The following is a 24,768-nucleotide window of genomic DNA, read 5'->3' as shown; positions in this document are numbered from 1 at the left end:
AAACTCTAGCTGAAGTTGATGATGATGATAATCTTATTTTGTCTGTGTAACAGTGTAAGTCGATCAAACCTGATTGTCAAAATTATGGTAACCAAATCAATTTTTTTGTGTTACTTACCTTCTTTGATAGACTTGATGATTATCTTATATGTATTGCGTTATCAGAACTGAGAGTGCAACTGGCAACCAATACAAACATTGCATTACTTACCTCCAACGATAGAGCTGAGGGGCAATAACTTGAGTGGCATTATTCCCATCGAGATTGGTCAACTACAGCTTTTGCAATATTTACATCTTGGTTCCAACAATTTCTCAGGTAACATTCCGGAACAAATATCTCATTTGCAAAACTTACAGTTTTTGGATGTTTCCATGAATCATTTGTCTAGAGAAATTCCTGGTTCATTGGCGAGTCTTCGTTTTTTGTCATATTTTAATGTCTCCTCCAATAATTTGGAAGGACCAATACCAAAAAGCACTCAACTCTAAACCTGTAGGCTCTGTTTGGTTTGTGGAAAGGAAAGGAATCGTTTTCCTTTCCATTGGGAAAGTGGATCCTGGGTGGGTTGGGGGAATCATTTTCCACCTCTTTTTCCTTTCCACTGGGAAGCATTTTCCCTTCCATTGTCACTCCCAAACACAGGAAAGGAATGCCAAAATCTGTGAAACAAACACAGCCTTAGTGCCTCAGCATTTGAGGGGAATCTGAAACTTTGTGGTGGTCCCACTTCCAAATGAATGTGGTGCAATAGAAGGCACTGAGACGGATAATGAGGATGACAAAGAGATGGACAATGAGCATAAAATTCCATGGTTTTATGTTTCTGCTGCATTTAGGTTCATTACAGGATTTTGGGGAGTATGTGGTTCATTAGTTTTCAAGAAAACATGGCGATATGTATATTTTTGATTTGTTGAAAATGTACAAGATTGGCTCTACTTTGTAAGATCAAATATGGACATAACACATATCATCATAAAGTAATTGATGATTAGCTTAATATCAATCCTAGTTTAACATGGATACAAACAGTAAATCAATACTTGTAACTTAATGAAGCAGTGTATCTATTCATTAAGGTAAGTAATCCTATTCTTAGTCTGCAAGAAAGACTACAATGAAGTGTTACATTAAGAATCTAACTAGGAAACCTAAACCGATATGGATAGCTTTAATGGGAAGCTTCTTGAGGTTTAAGTCACCTATATATACAGATGAATTGGTCCCTGATTACTACCGACGTTTTGCATATTGTTCTGTCCATTGAGAAGCAAGTTGGTAAGTAACAGAAGGCTATATTCAGTGTTCGTGGTTGCAGCATAAGATGGAATCCATGCCAGTGATTGCTGAAGGTAAGCCTTAATCCCTTTTATGATTGTGTGCATATGTTGTGAGCATGTATATGGTTATTTTACAATTGGTATCAGAGCATAGGCTCACAAGTATCAAAATCGTTTTTGGGTTTTGCAAAACAAACAAAAAAAAAAAAGAAGGGTTTTTGCTTTACGGATCAAGTAACTGGTCAGGTAACTGACCAAGTCACTGATCACGTAACTGACCATGTAACTGGTCATGTAACTGATCAAGGTAAGTTACTTAAGTCGATTGCTGCATCTGGTTAAATATCAAATTCATGCTTCCGCTGTGATTTTTAGCAGCAAATTGGGGAAAAAGCAAAAACAGGTTTTTCTGTGAAATTGATTTCGATTCATAGCATGATAATTGAGTTTTTGATTGTGCTCAAGAACACTAGTTGCATTCCCGGCGTGCGTTAGGTTAGAGTAGATGGTGACCGGATGAAATTTACAATTTCTTGATTGTTCTGTGGTTTCTTGGAATCGAAACAATTTTGATTGTGCTTGAATATGCATGATGAATTGATTGATGATATGGTATTGTATCTGTGATTGTGTAAAATTGCATGAAGAACAAAAATCTCCCAGATTTTGTTTACACATTATTAAAATTGATAGATACGAGAGCTTAATTTTCTTACAAGGATGAATCTGGGTAGAATATAAAGTTAAAAGCTCATGGGTTTTGTGGTTTTCTGTTGGCATAAGTGATTATGATGCACAAAGCATTCTTCATTGATGTTGGCAGAAAACAATGATCAGGTAACTGACCATGTAACTGGTCAGGTCACTGACCATGTAACTGGTCAGGTCACTGACCATGTAACTGGTCAGGTCACTGACCATGTAACTGGTCAGGTCACTGACCAAGTACCTGATCGAGTGACAAAGCTGAAATTGTGTTTTGTGTTTTAAAACTATGCTTCAGTTTTATCTTCCAAAGAAGTGGTCAAGTATGGTTTTAGAATACAAAACAGCAATATGCATGCTTGATGAAAATAAATACGGATACTTAGAAATTTTTCTTCTGTCTAAAGATGTGGATAAATTTCTTTGGATAACTTGTTTTCATTGAACATGGTATATTGATAAAGAACTCCAGAATGTTATGCTTCTGCTCAAAAGTGTTGCTTAACATTGTTTTTGATTATGGACTGATATGAATGCAAGTATGGATTGTTTAGTTTTCTGTATGTAATTATTTTGGTTGCTTAAAGCTAAATAAAACACAGAAAACTTAAAGTCATTTTCTTTACAAATTGAGAACTCACATGATTTTTGTTTTGCTCCTTAGGTAACTCCTACATGAACTTGAACAGTGTCTTGATGCTAACTGGAACCAACTATAGAGCTTGGCTAGATTCTATAGAGAACTATATGGGAATGCATGAGAATATAGACTATTGCTTTACTGAGGATAAGCCTATAGAGTTGAATGAAAAGAGCACCAAGAAAGAAACTGACCTCTACAAGAAGTGGCATAGATCCAATAGAATGGCTAAGAATCTCATTCGTACCTCTATGTCCAAGACTGTCAGGGGAAGTATAGAAGAGCCTGAGCTAGCATCAGATTTTCTGGAACTCATAGGTGCTAAGTTTAAAGAGAGTGAAAAGGCAGAAGCAGCTAGACTAACCAGGGAGTTTCATGATTTGAAGTACATGGGTTCAGGGGGAGTTAGAGAACATATTATGAAGATGATCAATATAAATGGCAGACTCAGGGAGCTATTGATGGGGGTTAGGGATGAGCAAGTAGTGCATTATGCACTACATTCCTTACCTAACAGTTTTAGTCATCTAAGAACCAGTTACAATTCACAAAAGGAAAACTGGACTTTAGATGAACTTATATCCATCTGTGTTGATGAGGAAGCTAGGATCAAGGAAAAAAAAGAACCTGCTACAACCATAAATCTTATAGAGAAGCCTAAGAAGAAAAAGCCCCAGAACAAGCTCAAGCCTACCAAAGCCATAACTAAGAGTTCAACAGCTGCAGTGGCCAAGGAAAACAGGCCATTTAGGTTCAAGTGCTACTTTTGCAAAAGAGTAGGTCACATGAAAAAGGACTGCACTGGCTATAAGAACTGGTTAGCCAAAAAGGGTAAGATTTTTTCTAATACAGTTTTTTCCTTAGAAATTAATCTTATAAATGTTGAACCACAGTCTTGGTGGATAGATTCAGGCTCACCTATTCATATTACTAATTCTTTGCAGGGATTCATAAGGAGCAGAATCGCAAAAAGTGATAAAGTGAACCTGTGTGTGGGCAATGGCATGAGAGTGGCAGTCAAGGCTATTGGCACCTTAAAGCTTGATCTAGGATTAGGAAAATTGTTAGTTTTGGATAATGTTTTTTATGTACCTTCCATGAGAAGGAATTTGGTTTCAGTTTCTCTTTTAGTAAAATCTGGTTGTAGACTTGTTATTGATAGTAATGGAATTCTTATTTCTAAAAATTCTGTTCAAATTGGTTCTGGTGTTATCTCGAATGATTATTTACAGTTAAGTTGTTCAATGGCTCAACAAGAAATTTTACTTGTTGAAGATAACACAAACAGTACTAACACTTTAACAGGTGTTAAAAGAACCAAATTAAATGAAAAGTCTGCATTTTTATGGCATAGAAGACTCGGCCATGTTTCAAAAGAGAGATTGAAAATATTGGTGAAAAACAAAATCCTAAATGAACTTGATTTTTCTGATCTAACGGATTGTGTGGAATGTTTTAAGGGAAAAATAACCAACACAAGAAAGAAAACTGCATATAGAAGCCAAAATTTATTAGAACTCATACACACTGATATATGTGGACCATTTAGGCATCAAACTATCTGTGGGAATGTGTATTTTATCACATTCATTGATGACTTTTCTAGATACAGTTATATTTATCTACTTTCAGAAAAGGCACAAGCATTGAAAGCCTTTCAAATCTTTAAGTCTGAGGTAGAAAATCAACTAGAAAAGAAAATCAAAACAGTAAGGTCAGATAGAGGGGGAGAGTTCTATGGAAAGTACACTGAATCCGGCCAACAAAAGGGTCCATTTGCCTTGTTTTTGCAAGACAATGGAATTAAAGCTCAATACACAACACCCTATAATCCACAACAGAATGGTGTTGCAGAGAGAAAGAATAGGACTCTTTTGAACATGGTTAGATGCATGATGTGTACAACTGGTTTGCCTAAATTTCTGTGGGGTGAGGCTTTAAAAACTGCAAATTATATTTGCAACAGAACACCTAGCAAAGCCATAGAAAATACTGCTTTTGAGCTTTGGTGTGGCAGGAAACCTAGTCTTCATCACTGTCATGTTTGGGGATGTCATGCAGAAGCTAGGATTTATAATCCAAGCTTGAATAAACTTGACCCCAAAACTGTTAGTTGCTATTTTGTAGGTTATCCAGATAAATCTAAAGGCTATAAGTTATATTCTGCTCATCATTCACCTAGAATTTTTGAAACACATCAAGTAAAGTTTCTAAGTGAAAAAGTTCACAATACAAACCTTGAGGATTTAACCTCAGTTTTTGAGGAAATTGTGTCAGATGAGAATTTAAGTGTAGCATTGCCTTTAGAACAAGATGTAACTGATCATGTCACTGGTCACGTAACTGACTATGTCACTGACCAAGTAACTGTCCCTGGTCGAGTAACTTGTCAAGTGACTGACCATGTCACTGACCAAGTAACTGTCCCTGGTCGAGTAACTGACCAAGTCACTGACCATGTAACTGTACCTGATCAAGTCACTGCCCATGTCACTGCCCATGTCACTGACCATGTAACTACCCAAGTAACTGTACCTGGTCAAGTCACTGCCCATGTCACTGACCAAGTAACTGACCACGTAACTGGTCAAGTAACTGAACCTCAAAATCCTCCAGTAGCTCAACCTAGAAGATCACAGAGAGCAAGAAAACCAACTTATGGGGGGGAAGAGAGTGACTACATTGTTTATCTACAAGAAGCAGAAATTGAAATGGACTGTGCAGAGGACAATGATCCAACTACATTTAATCAGGCCATTGAAAGTAGTGAATCTCATCAATGGCAGCTAGCAATGGAAGCAGAAATTAATTCCATGAGTCAAAATGCAGTTTGGGAATTAGTTGAACCTGACCCCAACCAGAAGCCTATAGGTTGTAAATGGGTTTTCAAAACCAAAAGAGATGCAAATGGCAATGTAGAGAGACATAAAGCAAGATTAGTTGCCAAGGGTTTTACACAGAAGGAGGGCATTGACTTTACTGAGACTTTTTCTCCAGTTTCTACAAAAGACTCGTTTAGGATAATCATGGCTTTAGTGGCTCATTTTGATATGGAGCTGCACCAGATGGATGTTAAAACAGCTTTCTTGAATGGCGAACTAGATGAAGTGATTTATATGAGGCAGCCAGAAGGGTTTGTACAAGCTGGAAGTGAAAACTTAGTGTGTAAGTTAAGAAAATCAATTTATGGCCTAAAACAAGCTTCTAGACAGTGGTACAAGAAATTTGATTCTGTGATTTCTACTTTTGGATTTACAGAAAATCTTGTTGATGAGTGTGTTTATTTGAAGACTGTTGGGAACAATTTTATTTTTCTGGTACTCTATGTGGATGATATACTTTTGGCTAGCAGTAACATTAAATTGCTTAAAGATACTAAGAGTTTTCTGTCAATGAATTTTGACATGAAAGACTTAGGAGAAGCATCCTATGTACTAGGTATTGAGATTAAAAGAGATAGGGCACAGAGACTACTTGGTTTGTCTCAACACAATTATATTACCAAAGTTTTAAAGAGGTTTGGTATGGAGAAGTGTGCAGCTGGAGAAGTTCCCATGTCCAAAGGAGATAAGTTAACCAAGAAGCAAAGTCCCAATAGTAATGTTGAAAAGGAAAATATGGAGTCAAAGCCTTATGCCAGACTTGTAGGAAGTCTCATGTATGCGCAAGTCTGCACTAGGCCAGACTTGTCTTTTGCAGTAGGGATTTTGTCAAGATTCCAATCTAATCCAGGCCATGAACATTGGGTAGCTGGGAAGAAAGTGTTGAGATACCTGCAGAGAACTAAAAGCCATATGCTAGTTTATAGGCAAGTGGAGGATCTGAAACTCATAGGATTCTCAGACTCGGATTTTGCAGGGAATTATCCAGACTCCAAGAAGTCGACTTGTGGATATGTGTTCATGCTTGCAGGAGGTGCTATTGCTTGGAAAACCATGAAACAAACACTTGTTTCAACTTCTACTATGCAAGCTGAATTTATTGCAGTATATGAAACTGTGTGTGAAGGACTTTAGATTAGGAATTTTCTCATGCAGACCAAAGTATTGAGTCACATTGTGGCTGGAACACTTGTGATTTATTGTGACAATGAGGCTGCAGTTTTCTTTAGCAAGAATAGTAAAAGGTCAAATAATTCTAAACACATTGATCTAAAGTATTACAGTGTTAGAGAAAGAGTAAAGCATGGTGAAATAGCTGTTTTGAGTATTGACACAAATTCACAGCTAGCAGATCCTTTCACCAAGGCCTTGTCAGTAGCAGCATTCCAGAAGCATACAACAAGCATTGGAGTTTTAGCTAATCTAGATGCTTAGGTTCAGTAGAGAGTTAGTCCAATTGGAGCAATTTAAAATTTTAAGGTTCTTGAGTTCTTGTATTTTTAGTTGTGATATTTTTGACTTTTGTTTATCACAACTTATTTGTAATGGCAGTTTGTTATTATCAATAAAATTTCGAGGTATTTCCAAATATGATTTTGCTGCAACTTTATTGTTTTATTTTGGAAATTATCATCTTGTTTTGAATGTCATACTTGCTATCAGATGGCTTAAATCATGTATAGCATGATGTTGAGGTTCAAGCAATAATTTTAAGCCATCAGTGTTCAGTAAATTTGCTTGAGTTTCTGGTTTTAGAAACATAAAGTAGGACCTAATATATGTTTACTTGTTGATACACATTAACATATATTGTATCACTTCTGGTTTGACATATGTGGATTGCAGGAGCTTATGTTTGTGGTTTTGAAACTCTGCATTTTTGTTAAAATGTATACTGTTTCTTGCTCTGCATAAGTAATTGTGATCTGACCATGTTGGAATGGATTTTCGATTTGAGTTTGTTATCTGGCGCGCACTTCAGTAAGTTAAGTAGGTTTTGATGTTCTTTGGTGCAAATCATCGAGCATGATATGTGTGAGTCCAAGGGGGAGATTGTAAGATCAAATATGGACATAACACATATCATCATAAAGTAATTGATGATTAGCTTAATATCAATCCTAGTTTAACATGGATACAAACAGTAAATCAATACTTGTAACTTAATGAAGCAGTGTATCTATTCATTAAGGTAAGTAATCCTATTCTTAGTCTGCAAGAAAGACTACAATGAAGTGTTACATTAAGAATCTAACTAGGAAACCTAAACCGATATGGATAGCTTTAATGGGAAGCTTCTTGAGGTTTAAGTCACCTATATATACAGATGAATTGGTCCCTGATTACTACCGACGTTTTGCATATTGTTCTGTCCATTGAGAAGCAAGTTGGTAAGTAACAGAAGGCTATATTCAGTGTTCGTGGTTGCAGCATAAGATGGAATCCATGCCAGTGATTGCTGAAGGTAAGCCTTAATCCCTTTTATGATTGTGTGCATATGTTGTGAGCATGTATATGGTTATTTTACATACTTGACGATAACAATTGGTACGTATGAGGAGGATGAAGAGAAGGATTAATGCTATCTAGCTATATTTCAAGTATTTACTATGTATCACAGTATTTCTTTGTCTTCTATTGCTGATAAAGTATGCATATGTTTTATTTCAAAAAGAGTAAGCACATATATTTTTTTTCTTTTCTTTTTGTTTTTTTTCAACTACCAATGTATGTATGACCCCTAAGTGTCCTAATTCGTGACACAATTAGAGGATGTGGATTTAAACTTGGGACCTCATTTGTCATCTTAGAGAGAAATAACATTGGATCAAATAGTTTGTGAGACTTATTCATTAGAAACTTTTTCTAATAAATCTATATATTATTTCTTTTTTAAAAAAAGGTTGGCCACTTATAATTGGCAAGCCTATGTTTCGTTCTAACTTTTGGGCCTTAGTACTTAGTTGAATTGCCGGACCCACGCCACACCACGTCAATTACCTTCACACTAATTCCATTTGTCATTTTCTTTGTGTTTAACCGCGGTCGTACACATGAGGCAGGCTTGGGCCATGGTGGGTCATGATAGAACAAATGTTTAGCCGAGGTCTGGCTCACTTTGGCCGAGGTCCGACTCATCTCACCTTACTTGAGGTCTGGTTCGCCTTAGTTGAGGTACAACTCACTTTAGCCAAGGTGCGGCCCGCTTCAACTTAGGTCCATCTTACCTCACCTTAGTCGAGGTCTGACTCACCCTAATCGAGATTCAGCTAACTCTAGCCACTATCCGACTAGTTTTAGAAAAGACTAATTCTAGCCATAGCCTGACTAGCTTAACCGAGATTTGACTTACCTTAATCGGTTCTAGACAAGGTCTGGCTAGCCTTAGTCAAGACCAACCATGGCTCAACTAGCCCTAGCCAACGGTCGGATCGATCTTGGTGAGACATTATAAGCAAATAAAAGTCCCTAAATATTAAATCATATGTTCAGAGCACTAAGTGTGGCCATCGCCAAAGGAATTTTAGAGAATGAGCATTTAAGAATGTTAATTTTCAATAGTCAATTTCTGCACAACAAATAAATTTTATTCTTAAAATTCCATTTGTAATCAATATGGTCTCGACAGTTGCGCTGAGATTGTATATTTTATTTATGGGTTATTATCACAGATGGTACCTGAATTTATCCTCTATCGTATCGATGATACCTGAACTTCAATTTTGATCACAACCAATATCTGAACTTTTTGATTTAATTTCAAATGGTACCTATCACTAACTTTCGTTAATGTTCCGTTAGAACATTAGGTACCATTTAACGGCATGGAGACAATGAGAGTTCGGGTAACATGAAAGCTGAAAAGAAAACAAATCTCAATTATCCTCTTTAGTCAATAATGATCAGCTTCGAAAAATTTAAAATTCATGCCGAGACTACAAAATATACAAAACACCTCCTTATATTTGTCGTTGACCACCATAAATTCTATTTTTTTTATTTATTTCTTTTTTCTCTTGTTTGCTTTATTTTATATTTATAGTTTGTCTTTGTTTCTTGTTTAAAAAAAGAAGGAGGAGGAGAAGACAGAGAGAGACTCTACTACAATTAGTGTTCTAGAAGCTCAGTTATACCAAAGTTTACTACGCTAGTACCTATTGCAACACAGTTTCGTCTGCGTTGTCGACTCGATTACCTGCACGTAAGAGAAAAGACAATTGAAATCCCTGGGTGAGTGAGGACCAGTGTGGTACTAGCCAAGGGGCTCCGATGGTCAAGTCAATTTGAGAATAAGAGTGTTTAGGTTTGTGATGATTCAGAGTGAATCGAGGTGAATTAGGTTCAGAGAACCTTGTATTGCGTAACGATGTGATGTAGAATTTTACCCCATTCTGTTCTCAATACAATATAATAACCATGTCGGGTGAAAATCCTAGGAGGTACGTAACCCTAATGCGCTTGTCGTGCCGTCCAAGTTCGGATAAATGAGTTGTCAATACCCATATGTGACCCTATTGCTCTCCCTACCACAACCTTCTCATGTTCTCAATACAACATTTTTATTTTTTATTTTTTTTATCATTCACACTGCTAATAACATTTTTTCAAAATAGCATATAAGAATGCCTAACACTCATTGTATTGGAGAAAAATGTCTTTATAATCTAATAAAAAACACTAGGTTTTTTTTTTTTTTTTTTGAAACGGGAAAAACACTAGTTAGAATCACATAAAATGAGTTAAGAACAAACCTTGATGAAATTATTGGAATTTGACGATAAGTTGACAACAATGTCTTAATCAGCAAACATTAAAAAAGAAAAAGATAAATTACAATAGGTTTCCGTTCATGTGATCTCCTTGAGTTGAAGCACATTTATAGGAAGGAAAACAAGTCGACGGCGGCCGATAGCTCTGGCTAAATGGAGCCATGGTCTTAATTAGTAAACAACGGTAAAAATCACTCTTTTAACTCGATGGATGAAATGTAATTTATTCAAAAACAAAACCCAGCAGGGTTTATGAGGGGCTTTTCTTTGAAGTTTCAAGTTTCCACAACAATGGCGGTTTTCCTAGCTTAAAGTTTCCACCTTTTTCTTCTAAATTTGATTTCTTGCCGACCCAGAAAAATGTTAAAACTCCTCTCTCCTTCTTCTCCGGCGGCGTCACCGTTTCTCCGAGCTCTTGGCTCTATCACCGGCTTCACTCGCCGGAACCCCAACTTGGGCCGTCGAGCTTTTTTTTGCTCTGACGCTAAAAACGGTGATGGGGTGGTGGAAATCGAGTTCAAGGGGTTAGGAAATGAATCAGAGGCTAAGTCCAAGTCGTCATCATCGTCAGCTATCATACCCACAAATCTTAATCCTGAAGATTATGTAAAGGTTGGTTTTTTGTTGGGTTTAGTTTTTGCTTTAGCGAAGTGGTGTCATTTGGTTAATATAAGGAAATGCTCAACTTTGTTGTTAAGAAAGTTTCTTCATTTTGTATGTTTGTGGAGGCAATTTAGTGATTTTTGTTTGGGATTTGAGGCAGGTTTTAGCATTGCCATTGCCGCATAGACCACTGTTTCCGGGTTTCTACATGCCAATATATGTGAAGGTAGGTGAGATTTTTTAGTAGAGTTGGAATCATATTGCTTTTCGGGTTAATGCTTTGAAGTGTTGGGATGTTTCATTGTGTTAATGGGTTGATTTTGTGTATAAAATTGCTGATTATGAAGGGGATTGAACTGAATTATACATTGTTTTGGTGTTTTAGGATCCTAAACTATTAGCAGCTCTACAGGAAAGTAGAAACCGGCAAGTTCCATATGCCGGTGCTTTCCTTGTCAAGGATGAACCAGGGACCGACCCTTGTTCTGAGATGGAGAATAACATTCCTGATTTGAAAGGGAAAGAGTTGTTTGATCGTCTGCATGAAGTTGGTACGCTTGCCCAGGTATCTGATGTTGCCCCCATTTTCCTTTTGCATTCTCTTTTGTAGATTAACTTGTAAACTCATTTCGAATTTTCATTCCTGGTTTTATTGTATTTTTCTTGTATTAGATTTCAAGCATTCAAGGAGACCAAGTAGTCCTAATCGGCCATAGGCGACTTCATATTACAGAGATGGTGAGTGGATTTAATTAGTGAGCATATATGTTCATTGATGTCTTGATATGTCATATCTAGAGTTGTTCATCATCACTTGTTATATGATTCATGCTTCATGACAAACATTTGACTATAGGGAAACCTTTTTGGAATTTAAGTATATGCATCCACGTATATTTACATGAGTACATACATGTATAATTATTTTAAATTTTGAAATAAACATTGTAAACTGAGCAATTTTTTTTTTCTTTTCCTCTGCAGGTTGATGAGGATCCCGTGACTGTAAAAGTTGATCATCTCAAGGCAAGATGTCTGCAGTATATTTTTATTTGTCCCAAATTAATCACTTTAGGAGGTTCTACCCATATATAGATTTTTATTTCCCCTTCTCTCATTTGGATAGAGTTTGCATTACAGGAGAAGCCATATGACAAGGATGATGATGTTATAAAGGCAACATCATATGAGGTTATATCAACTCTAAGAGATGTTCTGGAGACTAGTGTTCTTTGGAGAGATCATGCTCAAACGTATACTCAGGTTTTTTCTGTTTTTCCTAGTGTTGGGACATCTTAGTGTCTTTATTCTTCTGTGCTTATTGGTTCATTTGCAACTTTGTTCTTGCATCATCAGTGAAATCTCTTTTGTCCCCTCATTTTGGTTCCCCTTGTCTTTAAATGACGCCATGAAATAATTAGTATATGCTTCATATTTTTATGACAATCACTGAGTGAGTTGTATACAGGTCATTGTGTTTTTAGGTATTTGATCATTTGGATTTTCAATTCGTTCCTGTTAACTTTGTCTTTTCATTTCAATTTGTGCAGCATATAAGTGATTTTGATTTTACAAGGATAGCAGATTTTGGGGCTGCTATATCTGGTGCAAACAAATTGCAATGCCAAAAAGTACTTGAAGAGCTAGATGTGAGTACGAATCAAATTTATGCTGGTGGCTGGTAATTAGAGAGCTCACTTTTTATGTACTCTGTTATCAAAACCATTTCAAATCAAGAAGATAAGTTTTTTGATGCCTGATCAAGAACAAGTATATTTTAAAAACGTAAAGCTTCAAAACCTTTTGTTCATCGACCGTCTAGCCTTCACGTCCATGGTTATCTCTGCTTTATATTTATCTTTTTATTATTATTTTTTTATTCTTGTTGGTTTGATTTCTGCCACTCCTCCCCCCAGGTGCATGAACGTTTAAAGCTCACACTAGAATTAGTGAAGAAAGAGATAGAGATCAGTAAGATTCAGGTATGATGAAATGTGCCATGCCATTGTTTTGGTACATGGCACCTATTCTTTATATTGTCAACAAAAAAATAGAGAGTTTGATTATATTCTGAACTTTTGTTTTGTGCTCGTACTCAGGCATCTCTTATGAAAAAAATGGAAGAGAAAATGCTTTCTGAACAGCGTCGCAAATTGTTAAATGAGCAGCTTAAAGCAATAAAGAAGGTATCTGTCTCCACCTTAATCAAATATATCTTTTTAAGCCAAGCCCTGCTAGTGCTGCATCTCTAGTGGCTATGTATGATAGTTTACCATTAATTGATGTAATTTGATTATTTTGGGGAGTTTTATCCCAGTTTCCTTATTCAACCATGTGCCTCATTGGAATTTACTTGGGTTGGCATGATTCAGGAACTGGGATTAGAGGCTGATGATAGAACAGCGCTTTGTGGTTAGTATTTTTGTAATTCATCCATTGCGTAGGAATAGGTGTTTTTGTATAGCGTCTATACTCCAAATATACAGTCTGTGCCTTATATGTACGAATAATTGTTTGTATGCAAAACTTATTAAGCATTAAGTACTTATGTGGAAATAAATGGATGAATTGATTTAGTTATTGATTGTTCATGCACATAGATGTAACTTTTGCATCACTTTTTTGATCTTGCGGTGCAGAAAAGTTTAGGGAGAGGCTTGAACCAAATAGGGAAAAATGCCCACCTAATGTTTTGCAAGTCATAGAAGAAGAGCTTAGCAAAATGCAGCTGTTGGATGCCAGTTCAAGTGAATTTAATATAACACGTAATTATCTAGATTGGTTGATTTCACTTCCCTGGGGAAATTACAGGTTATTGCTCTATTCAGTTTACTTAAATTTTATGAAGGGGGAGCGAGTTTATATCTGAGATTGTACAATTTTCACCTCATTCTGGTTAGACTAGAATGATGAAAGATTTTTTATTCAGACTTTTTGGACAAAGTATGGTATGGTTAGAATAGACAGCCACTTATAACTACTGCTGCCACACTTGTGATTCCTATTATAATCCTTTATGGTATTTGTAAATAAAGGATTTTTGTAAACCATGGTACTTGTTGAAGTTCTTAACCATTAAGTTGAGAATTTATTTAGATAATCTAGAGTGGGTAGGGGATTAACTGTACAGTAAACCTTTATTGTTTCGATGTTTCTACTTTTATTGAAAGATTAGAAGCGAATGCATCTGGCCATTTTGTTGGGTTATGTATTTTTATTCTCTTATTTATAGAAAAATGTGCACCTTATTGAGCGCTGACCTTTCATAAGTTCTTTCATCTCAACTCCAAATGCAGTGATGAGAATTTTGATGTTCTTCGGGCGCAGAAAGTTCTCGATGAAGATCACTATGGATTAACTGAAGTAAAAGAAAGGATATTGGAATTTATTGCTGTTGGCAAACTCAGAGGAATGTCAGAAGGTTGGTATAGTCTTCTTCTTTCATAGTTGTCTATCTTGATGTTTGGGATTGACCCTGTTTTACATGATCTTGGCTCTTATTTTATAATTATTTCTATCCAGTTTTGTGGCAATGCTTGCAAACTGTTTGATATATATTATTACAGTAGTATGGATTGATAATGGTTTGATTATATGGCACAGGAAAAATCATCTGTCTCGCTGGTCCACCTGGAGTAGGAAAAACCAGCATTGGTCGTTCAATTGCACATGCCTTGAACCGTAATTTCTTTCGATTTTCTGTAGGAGGGTTAACTGATGCAGCTGAAATTAAGGTACGGGAACCTCTATAAACTAGAATCTTGATTACTGCAACATGCAGCTAAATAGTATAAAATTAACCTTAACATTACATTTAGGGGCATCGTCGAACCTATGTTGGTGCCATGCCAGGAAAGATGGTACAATGCCTTAAAACTGTGGGAACAGCTAACCCTCTGGTTCTGATCGATGAGATTGACAAGGTAATAAATAGTTGGATTTCTTGCATCAGATTTTTGGTCTGTTTGTAGTCCGGAATTTATAAAATGCTTATTAGCAAAAGTAATGAGTGTGTTTCAAGTTTCATTAATGATTGATGATTTCAATCTTGAAATTGGCCTCATTTTGTGTCAGTTGGGAAGGGGGCATGCTGGTCATCCGGCAAGTGCATTGTTGGAGCTTCTAGATCCAGAGCAAAATGCTAATTTTCTAGACCATTATCTTGATGTTCCAATTGACCTATCTAAGGTAAGCAAATGCCAAGTACTTTTTCCATAGAAAATTGCAAGTTTTCTGGTAATTTACTTGTGATCTCCAAACCATCTGGTGCATGGGTATCACCGTTATTTTAAAACTTCATTGTAAAGGAAAGGGGGTGCCTAGATGTCCACTTCTTTTAACCTACATACTGAGAGATGTATGTATTAAAGTTGTAAATAGAGGAACTGACTAGCAACTGGAACATAATTTCCTCATGAGAGATTTGTGTATGTACTAGGAACATTAGGAAAGATGTAGTCTCCTAGTCTCCTAACATATTCAATATTGTGCTGATGATTGCAAAATGTCCATGTAAGTTCTGCAACAGATGACTCTTAACAAAGATCAAGGATGGCTTCTTTCTTCTTCCCTCCGTTTAGCTAATCTTTGTTCAATAGCTTGATAAATCATGCGTGGAAATTTTATTGTAGGTTCTGTTTGTTTGTACAGCAAATGTTGTGCACATGATTCCAACTCCTCTGTTGGATAGAATGGAGGTCGTTTCCATCGCTGGGTACATTACTGATGAGAAAATCCACATTGCTAGAGAGTATTTGGAGAAGACCACACGTGAAGCATGTGGCATTGAACCTGAACAGGTACTAATATATGTCATTTTGTATCTAATTTGTTTAATATATGCAGTAGTTTTTATGTATATGGTAATTGACATATTTCAGGTTGAGGTGACCGATGCAGCTCTTCTTGCACTCATTGAAAATTATTGCCGGGAAGCAGGTGTTAGGAATCTCCAGCAGCACATAGAAAGGATCTACCGCAAGGTTTGGGAAAAATATCAGAGTAGTATGATCGTTATAAAATTGAAATTTCATCATGACAAAAAAAAAAAACTTATGCCTGTAGTTCTCTTTTAGGTCAAGGCCTTCAGGGAGATAGGTGCTTTAGGTCCATGATATATGATTTCACTATGAAGTCATAAATCCGGAACAAGCTCATAATCTTCTGTGACTATTATATGTATCCGGTTCCTTTGGCCAATGATACGATAATGAATGAGTTGCTTAGAACAATGATATGCTTTAATGTATCTTTTTTTTTGCTTTGCAGATAGCTCTGCAACTTGTTAGACAAGGAACAGCAAATGAACCGGCAGTTGGTGATCCAATACAGTCTCTCTCAGATGAACCTGCAGTTGTTGAAGTTGCAGATAGTGACGAACATGTTGTTGGTTCAAAGGTATCTAATAAATTTTTTCTTCTTTCCTTCTTTTCTACACCAAAACAGGAGTCTAATGATATTTAAAGTTACTAGGTATGAATTACTTTGCAACTTGAATGCAGTTACAGCAATTCTATCTTTAAAAGAAAGTAAGAAACAGAGGAAAATTTCAGAAGTAGTTGGTATTTAGCAAAGAATTGTTTACTCTGTGCTGCAATTTTATGGACCTCCATGCTACAGGATTTAAAAAGATAGTCATATCATTTTGCATATGTAAATGAAAGAATATTGTTATGAAATTTGCTAACACGGCTGTTTGGAAAAAAAAAAAAAACTTTATTTATTTATTTTTTATTTTTTATGAGAGAAAAAGAAATAGTTACCAAGAAGGTGCAACAATTCCACATAGCCTAGTTGTTTATAAGGCTTGTTGAATTTTTTCTTGTAGTTACTTTCAATTCAACGTTTTTAAGCCATGTGTTTCTATTGTCTGAATTTTCTTTTCACCAACTGAAGGATTTGATGATTGTATTCATTTTTACAGGTTCGAAGAGATACAGGAAATAGTTCCCAAAGTGAAGCAACAAAAACAGTTGAGAAAGTGTTGGTTGACTCATCAAACTTACCTGATTTTGTTGGGAAACCTGTTTTCCATGCTGAACACATCTACGAACAGACTCCAGTTGGAGTTGTTATGGGTCTTGCTTGGACTGCCATGGGTGGTTGCCCCTTGTATATAGAGACCACTCAGGTTGAGGAAGCTCACGGGAAAGGAGCACTTCAAGTCACAGGCCAACTTGGGGATGTCATGAGAGAAAGTGCCCATATTGCTCACACTGTTGCCAGATCGATATTGCTTGATAAAGAGCCAGATAACACTTTCTTTGCCGATTCCAAGCTTCATCTCCATATTCCTGCAGGGGCTATACCTAAGGATGGGCCCAGTGCTGGTTGTACTATGATAACATCCATGCTCTCCCTTGCCATGAAGAAGCCTGTCAACAAGGATTTAGCAATGACTGGGGAAGTAACACTAACCGGGAGGATCCTTCCAATTGGCGGGGTATGCTAAACCTCTCTCTCTCTCTCTCTCTCTCTCTCTCTCTCTCTCTGTACACACACACACATATAATGAATTTGTTTTATATTATATTATGATTCAAGTCATACGGGTTTTTTTTTTTTTTTTTTGGAAATTATGGTATGTTTAATGTGATTCTTTATGATACACTCCTGGTTCCTTATAATGAAGATTTCAGTTCCATGAAGTGATGTAAAAACAAGTTAGTGTCACTCTTAAGTCCCCATCGATTTCTATAACTATACCCCTTAGATTTCTGTATATATTCATGTCTTTTCTTTTGAGCACATTTTGGTGGATCTTAAATTTCATAATTGCAAACAATTTAGGTAAAGGAGAAAACAATAGCAGCGAGGAGGGGCGGAGTGAAGACCATCATATTCCCTTCAGCTAACAAGAGGGATTATGAGGAGCTTACCCCCAATGTAAAGGAAGGCCTGGATGTTCACTTTGTAGATGACTACAGTCAGATATTCAACTTGGCTTTCGGTGATCACGAAAATTAGGAAAGGCAAGCCATTCTACAGACTAATTTGGTGGTGAGTGTTTGCTGTCACCCCTCATTAATTTTACTTTTACATTTACCATGTTGATTCACATCAGGATAGTTTTAGAACAAAAGAGGCCTAAGATGGATCATTGGGTGGGGTTGTACATTTTTTCTTATTTACCCACTCTTATCCTTTTATCATCCTGTAAAAAGTTTCTGTCATCTGCCCCATTTTTGTAACAAGCAGAACGTTGTTCATCAGAACATCAATGTTCCAAGTTTGGAATAAGATATATGAGTTTCCAGATTAGTCTGTTTTTTGTTATCTCATCTTGTTGATTTTTATCAAGCCTATTATACTGCGGGTTGGCCTCATACTGATGCTTCACAAAAGACTGAAAAGAGAGTGATCGAGAGACAAGTTCTCTTACACCAATTCTGGATTTTTTTAATTTTTTTTTTTTTCAACATTGGAGGGGAATGAATACATCGCCTAATTGTAACAGAATTCTCAAACCCCTCACCACTTGGGCTAACTTCTAGGGTTTTTTTCAATTGTCTTCTCACCCTACCTATTTCATAATATTAGTGAGATTTGAACGTATGAATGTACAATATCGATTATTTTAAATAAACAACAGACCAGAGGTCACCACTGATGTATTTTTTTTTTTTTGAACTCGAAACGACAGGCTATATTAAAGAATCAGAAAGATTACATTAGGTATAGAGGAGTTCCTCCAACATTGTGGGAACTGGTCCACACCAAGAAAGCAATAAACCTGTGCCAAGAGCACACCTAGCCAACTTATGAGCTAAAACATTAGCTTCCCTAACAACTACTTCTGAAGAGAAGACAGAGAGTGAACAATATCATCCACCAACCTACCAAACTCAGAGGTATCTTCACCCTCGGCCTGTATAGCATTGACTAATTGAAGGCAATCAGTTTCGAAAACGACCGGTGCCAACCCAAATCGTTCCACCACCTGGCAAGCAAGACGCCCAGCAAAAGCTTCAACCAAAGCCGGGAAGAGCACTACACTCACACTAGCACAAGCTCCAGCAACAATTCGACCGCCGTCGTCTCGAATTACCACCCCCAAACCACCTCTGTGAGCTGCTGCATCAAAAGCTCCATCCATGTTTGCTTTAAGCCAACCGGCTGGTGGAGGGCTCCATGGCCTAGGACGGCGTCCCACCCGTGGAACTTTAGTCGGCAAAGCCGTTTTCAAGGATTGAAACAGATGCACAGTATGAAAATAAACCTGAGAGAGAGACTGGAACTTATTGTTCCATACCCTCTTGTTTCTTTCTTTCCATATCGCCCACAGTAGCACCAAAAGGAGAGAAAAATCTTCACAAGATAGAGAAGAGTAGCATGACTGCAGCCAATCCACTATAGAGTTTGGGATAAAAGACGTGAGAATGTTATGCAAAGAAGGCACCATATTTATCAAATCCCGAACAAATGGACATTCCAAAGTAACATGTAAAATGGACTCGTCTTCCGCATTACAAAAGAAACAGCCTCCCAACAAAGGAATCCTCCGACCACGAAGCTGCGATAGAGTAGGTAGGATAGATTGACATACCTTCCATATATGCACTTTGACCTTGCCAGGCACCTTGGCTGCCCAGATACATTTCCAAAAACTAGAAGACTCAGAGGAACTAGAGGCCTCCATCAATGAAGAATGTAGCGAATGAAAAGCCAAGTGATACGCACTCTTGGTTGTGAAACGACCTTTAGAGTCATAATGCCAAATATAACGGTCAACCACCCTATTGATGCTTAGAGGCAAAGAAAGGATTAGCCTAGCATCCTCCGAACTAAAAATCTTTGTCACCAACTCACTATTCCATACCCCATTTCGGATTAACTCGCTGACATGATTATAAGGTGCAACATTAAATCTTAATGGCCTGAATAGATGAGGCCGTGGGATCCAGGGGTCCTCCCAAATACGAACCGATGATCCATCTCCTATCTGCCACCGCAAGCCCTTTACTATAATCTCCTTTGCACCAAATATCCCACGCTAGCATGCAGAGGAGCTGCTTGGACGCGGAGCTTGTAAGAAAGAAGAGTGTGGAAAATATCTGGCCTTATATAAACGACTCACCAGAGAATTTGGATTCTTTATCATACGCCAGCCTTGCTTAGCAAGTAAAGCCAGATTGTGTGCATGCAAATCTTTAAAACCCATTCCACCTTCATCTTTAGGCAAACAAAGTTTCTCCCAAGACAGCCAATGGATTTTACGATTAACATCCTTACTACCCCACCAAAACCTAGCACACATCTGATGCAAAGAGTCGCAGTAAGAAACAACTCATGGAATAAGATGGGAGAGTCTGTGCTACCACCATTATCAATAAATCCTTACCAGCCCCACTAAGTAGCTTACCCTGCCAACCAGCAAGTTTCTTACTCAACTTCTCTTTAATGAAAGCAAAAGACTCCGTCTTGTTCCTGCCCAAATATGTAGGTAGACCCAGGTATTTTTCATGCTTGCTCTCAATCATCACACCCAAGGAATCTGCTAGAAGTACCTTATCAGCAGCAGAAACTTTCTTACTAAACACAATACTACTCTTTGCAAAGTTAATCTGCTGACCAGATGCCATTTCATAGTCAATCAACACCTCTTTTATGTGATCACATTCGGCCGCATTAGCTTTACCAAATAGCAAGCTATCATCTGCAAACAATAAATGGTGAATGGCAGGAGCATCATCACAAATTTTAAAACCTGCAAGAGCTCCCACAGAGGCCTTTTGTTCCAATAAAGCTGAGAAAACCTCTGTGCATAACAAAAACAGATAAGGAGATAGGGGATCCCCCTGTCGAAGTCCCTTGGAGGAAGAGAGATAGCCTCGAGGCTGACCATTAATCATAAAAGCATACCGGACAGTAGTAACACACTGCATAATAATCCCAACCCAGGATTCATCAAAACCCAACCTCAACAACACTGCTTCCAAAAAACTCCACTCCATCCGATCATAAGCTTTACTCATATCCAGTTTTAAAGAAAACACCCCTTCAGCACTTGAATAGCAATTATGAATATAATGAGAAACCTTATTTGCAATTAAAGTATTGTCTGTAATCAGTCTTCCCGGAATGAAAGCACTCTGAAAAGGAGAAATGATAGCATCCAAAATTTTCTTCAACCTGCTAGCTATCACCTTAGAACAGATCTTGTAAATTACATTACAAAGAGCTATTGGTCGCAAATCCGCAACAGACTCAGGGTTTTTCACCTTAGGTATAAGGCATATATGGGTAAAATTTATCTCACCCAACAGCCGGCCTGAAGTTAGGAAACTCTGAACCACAACCACTACATCAGTACCCACTATATCCCAATATTTCTGAAAGAACAAAGGGGGCATGCCGTCTGGTCCGGGTGCCTTGGTAGGATACATCTGGAAAAGAGCAGACCGGATCTCCATCTCCGAATACGGAGCACAAAGATCAGCATTCATTCTGGCAGTAACACGGGGTTGGATCAACTCAACAGTGGCATGCATATGATTATAAGCAACGGCCCCCGCAGAAAACATCTTGGAAAAATATTGGAGCACAACTCCCTCCATACCCTCCATAGAGTCCTGCCATACCCCCTCCTGATCATAGAGACCGAGCAGACGATTCTTGGCCCTACGATTAGAAGCTTTACGGTGGAAAAAACTTAGTATTCCGGTCACCTTCAACTAGCCAAGCAACCTTGGACCGTTGTTTCCAATAAGTATTCTCCTCTTCCAGTAGTCCATCCAACTTGGAATACAGAGACACACTCTCACTTTGGTTCACCTCGGTCAAAGGAGATTCAGAGATGACTTGTAGCCGTGTCCGGAGTTGGTCAATTTCACGACTCCTGCATCCAAACACACTCCTTTGCCAATTACTCAATGAGATCCTGGTATGCATAATTCTCCTTGAGACCTGATACATTGGTTGGCCCATAACTTGCTTAACCCAACCCTCTGATATCACATTCTGACAATCCTGATGCTGGACCCAGAAACTTTCAAATCTGAAACGACGAAAGCCCTTCCTCCAGACCTGCGGTACAACACTATTGATCGCCAAAAGGATTGGTACATGGTCTCCGTGTATTGGTGGGAGATGAGAGACTCGGGCTGTAGGGAATATATCAGACCAGGAAGACGTTGCCACCGCTCGATCAAGTCTACTTCTCATGTTCGGACCACGCCAAGTATACGGAGCTCCATGGAACCTTAGGTCCACCAGATCACAATGGTTCAAAACATCCCGAAACGGTTGCATCTGACCCTCCCTACGCACAACTCCCCCTTCCTTCTCTGAGGCATGTAGCAGCTCGTTCATATCACCGATAACCACCCAAAGCAGCGAGGATTCAGCCCCCAAATCCTGAAGTAGAGTCCAAGTAAGATGGCGGTTCGCGGTGACCGGCTGACCATACAGACCCGTCAGTCTCCAGGCAATCCCAGATCCATCAAAAGCCCTAACCTCCACATCCACATGAGACGACGATTTCGATCGGAACAAGATATCTAATCCATCAGCCCAGAGAAGTGCCACCCCTCCTGATCGACCAGTGAAAACCGCTTCGCAATTCAGGAAGCCGAGTTGTAACCTTAACGAGTTCAAATATTCCCAGTCATCCACCTTTGTTTCAGAAATAAAGATGATCGAGGGTCGGTGCTGTTGAATGAGTCGTTTCAACGATTGAACGGCAGCCAGATTGTTAATCCCGCGGCAATTCCAAGCCAAAACCTTCATAATAGGGTTTGGCGGTGCTGTGCTCTAGAGAGCGCATTTGAGAGTTTAATTTTGGGCTTTTTGTGTCACCACTGACGTATTGTATAAGTGCGGTACGAATACATTAACTATGTAAATCTAAAATCTACACCAAGGCTATTTTATTGCCTATCTAAGACCATCTCCAACCGATGGGTCATTTGCTATGTGGAAGCCCAACGATTACTTTTGACAGCCCAAACTATTCTCCAACAGATATGTCTTTTCCACGTGGATTTGACATAAGCCTTTCTTCTGTCAAATTTGACAGCTTCCTCTCTTTCTGTCTTTTATTTTTTTTATTGTTTCTCAGTGGCCTCTCTCTTTCCTTCTCGCGTCTTTCTTCCTTCATCTCACCCAGAACTTCAAAATCTCAGAGAAAGAAACACTGTTCCTCTCTTCAAATTTCGTCTCTCTTCTTGAATATCAAGAACATGGATCAAATGGATACCTCCCAAGTCACGAGGCCACGTCAACAATGGATATCACCGTCGACTGGTCCAATCTTCCAGTCGAGCTCTGGCCGCTGATAGGAGAAAAGCTCGAACTGTGCATCCAGTCTCTCCAATTCCGCAGCGTTTGTCATTCATGGCGTTCTTGTGCCTCGCTTCCACCCTTCACTTCCTCCGAAATTCCCTCTCCCATTCTCCGATGGACCCACCTCCTTCCTCTCCCAAAACACCGTCTACCTCCTACAGAGCCCCTCCACGTCATCACTGGCGCCGCCGTCGTCTGGATGTTGGTTGGTCAAGGTCGAAGAGTGCGACATAATGCTTCTTCAGAATCCGATCACCTCCAGGCGAATCAGGTACACAAATGGCCAGTCGTCGTCTCCTAAATGTTTCAATTTGTTGGAGTTTAAAATGATCAAATTAGGGAAGTCGTATTTTCTGAGATACATCCTTGGCTCTAGTTCTGTTTGTGGTTTAAAGAAAGTGATTTTAATGCCTGCTGAGATTGTTGATTGTGCTATTCTGGTTATCTCTGATAAGGGAAATTTGGGTTTTGCTAAAAGTGGAGATGAGAAACTTACATGGTTTAGTAATGGAGGTTTTGTTTTTGATGATGTTATTGTTTATAAGGGTCAGCCATATGTGGTGGATAGCTTGGGTTATGTTTTTACGATTGATGTGTCTTCAGAAGTGATAGTGAAGATTTCGTCGAAAGTGATTGGTTTTGGTGGGAGGAAGCATTTGGTAGAGTCTTGTGGAGAGCTTTATGTGGTCGATATGTATTTTGATCAAGAACAAAATAAGCAAGAAGGGGCTGGTGTTGAGTTAGATTTTTCTTTATTTGTCCGTTGGCGTCATGGAAGACACCAAAGATATCAGTCTGGTGAACTCAAGGTAGTTGATTTTAAGGTTTGCAAGTTGGAACTGTTGAATGGAGAGTTGGGCAGATGGGTTGAAGTGAAGAGCTTGGGTGATCGAGCGTTTTTCTTGGCTATGGATTGCTGTTTCTCTGTTTCGGCCCAAGAATTGGCTGGGTGCAGAGGGAATTGCATTTACTTCTCAGATGAAAACAATGTTAATCTTGCTCTTAGAGAAGTAACTAGACCAGAGAGTTTCATGTTCTACTTAGAGGACCATAGCATTCAGAAGTTGAGATCTTCCCCAGGCGATTCCCAAATATTTTGGCCACCTCCAATTGAGCTCGGCTCCACATGTTCGTATTCTCTGGATTGATGCAAGTATGATTTGTTGTTGTCATAAAATTCTATAATTGGTGTCTCTTTAAGTTGCGTTCCTTTTCCATGTTTAACTTCATATTTGGAGTAAGTTAGATGATTTATTTGTAGAGTGGTCTACGTATCTCTTGTGTTGTATACTTGATGAATGTTGTTGTTGATAAGATGATAAAGATGTTTCTGAGCTGAATCACTCTCATGTAATTTCAATCTCATTGCAGCAGCAGCACTTACAGACCTGCAGACCAAACATGTAACAAAGCAACCGTGCTGATGCGTTTCTGCAATTGGTTAAGCAACACAAATAGAATTATATATATTAAAATAATATTTAAATTTGACATCTCCATTGGAGCTAAAATTAGTCAAAATGTTAACATGTTAATTTTGCCATATCATATGTCAAATTCAAATTTGACCAAAGCCAAAAGACAAAGCCATTGGAGATGCTCG

General features: G+C 38.2%; 3 protein-coding genes across 3 annotated transcripts; 2 read left to right on the top strand and 1 right to left on the bottom strand.

The window, feature by feature from the left end:
• Positions 1-10,421: 10,421 nt before the first annotated feature.
• LOC112181757 (lon protease homolog 1, mitochondrial) lies at positions 10,422-18,159 on the top strand. Its single transcript, XM_040514681.1, has 20 exons — positions 10,422-10,892; positions 11,044-11,109; positions 11,269-11,448; positions 11,556-11,621; positions 11,868-11,909; positions 12,024-12,146; positions 12,434-12,532; positions 12,800-12,865; positions 12,983-13,069; positions 13,256-13,295; positions 13,523-13,694; positions 14,180-14,304; positions 14,487-14,617; positions 14,702-14,806; positions 14,958-15,071; positions 15,515-15,682; positions 15,764-15,865; positions 16,152-16,280; positions 16,807-17,325; positions 17,673-18,159. Exons 1-20 carry the CDS (start codon positions 10,641-10,643, stop codon positions 17,847-17,849), a joined length of 2,763 nt encoding a protein of 920 aa, XP_040370615.1. The 5' UTR covers positions 10,422-10,640; the 3' UTR covers positions 17,850-18,159.
• A 3,359-nt stretch (positions 18,160-21,518) lies between these two features.
• On the bottom strand, positions 21,519-22,610 carry LOC112201619. Its single transcript, XM_024342524.1, has one exon. It carries the CDS (start codon positions 22,608-22,610, stop codon positions 21,519-21,521), a length of 1,092 nt encoding a protein of 363 aa, XP_024198292.1.
• Positions 22,611-22,958: 348 nt separating this feature from the next.
• On the top strand, positions 22,959-24,313 carry LOC112201610 (F-box protein SKIP23). Its single transcript, XM_040519297.1, has 2 exons — positions 22,959-23,436; positions 23,711-24,313. Exons 1-2 carry the CDS (start codon positions 23,107-23,109, stop codon positions 24,311-24,313), a joined length of 933 nt encoding a protein of 310 aa, XP_040375231.1. The 5' UTR covers positions 22,959-23,106.
• The last annotated feature ends 455 nt before the right edge of the window (positions 24,314-24,768 follow it).

Source organism: Rosa chinensis, chromosome 1 (genome assembly GCF_002994745.2).
Source record: "Rosa chinensis cultivar Old Blush chromosome 1, RchiOBHm-V2, whole genome shotgun sequence".
NCBI classification, from domain to species: domain Eukaryota; kingdom Viridiplantae; phylum Streptophyta; class Magnoliopsida; order Rosales; family Rosaceae; genus Rosa; species Rosa chinensis.
The sequence above is the reverse complement of the archived record's forward strand: the minus strand, read 5'-3'. Positions and strand labels throughout refer to the sequence as shown.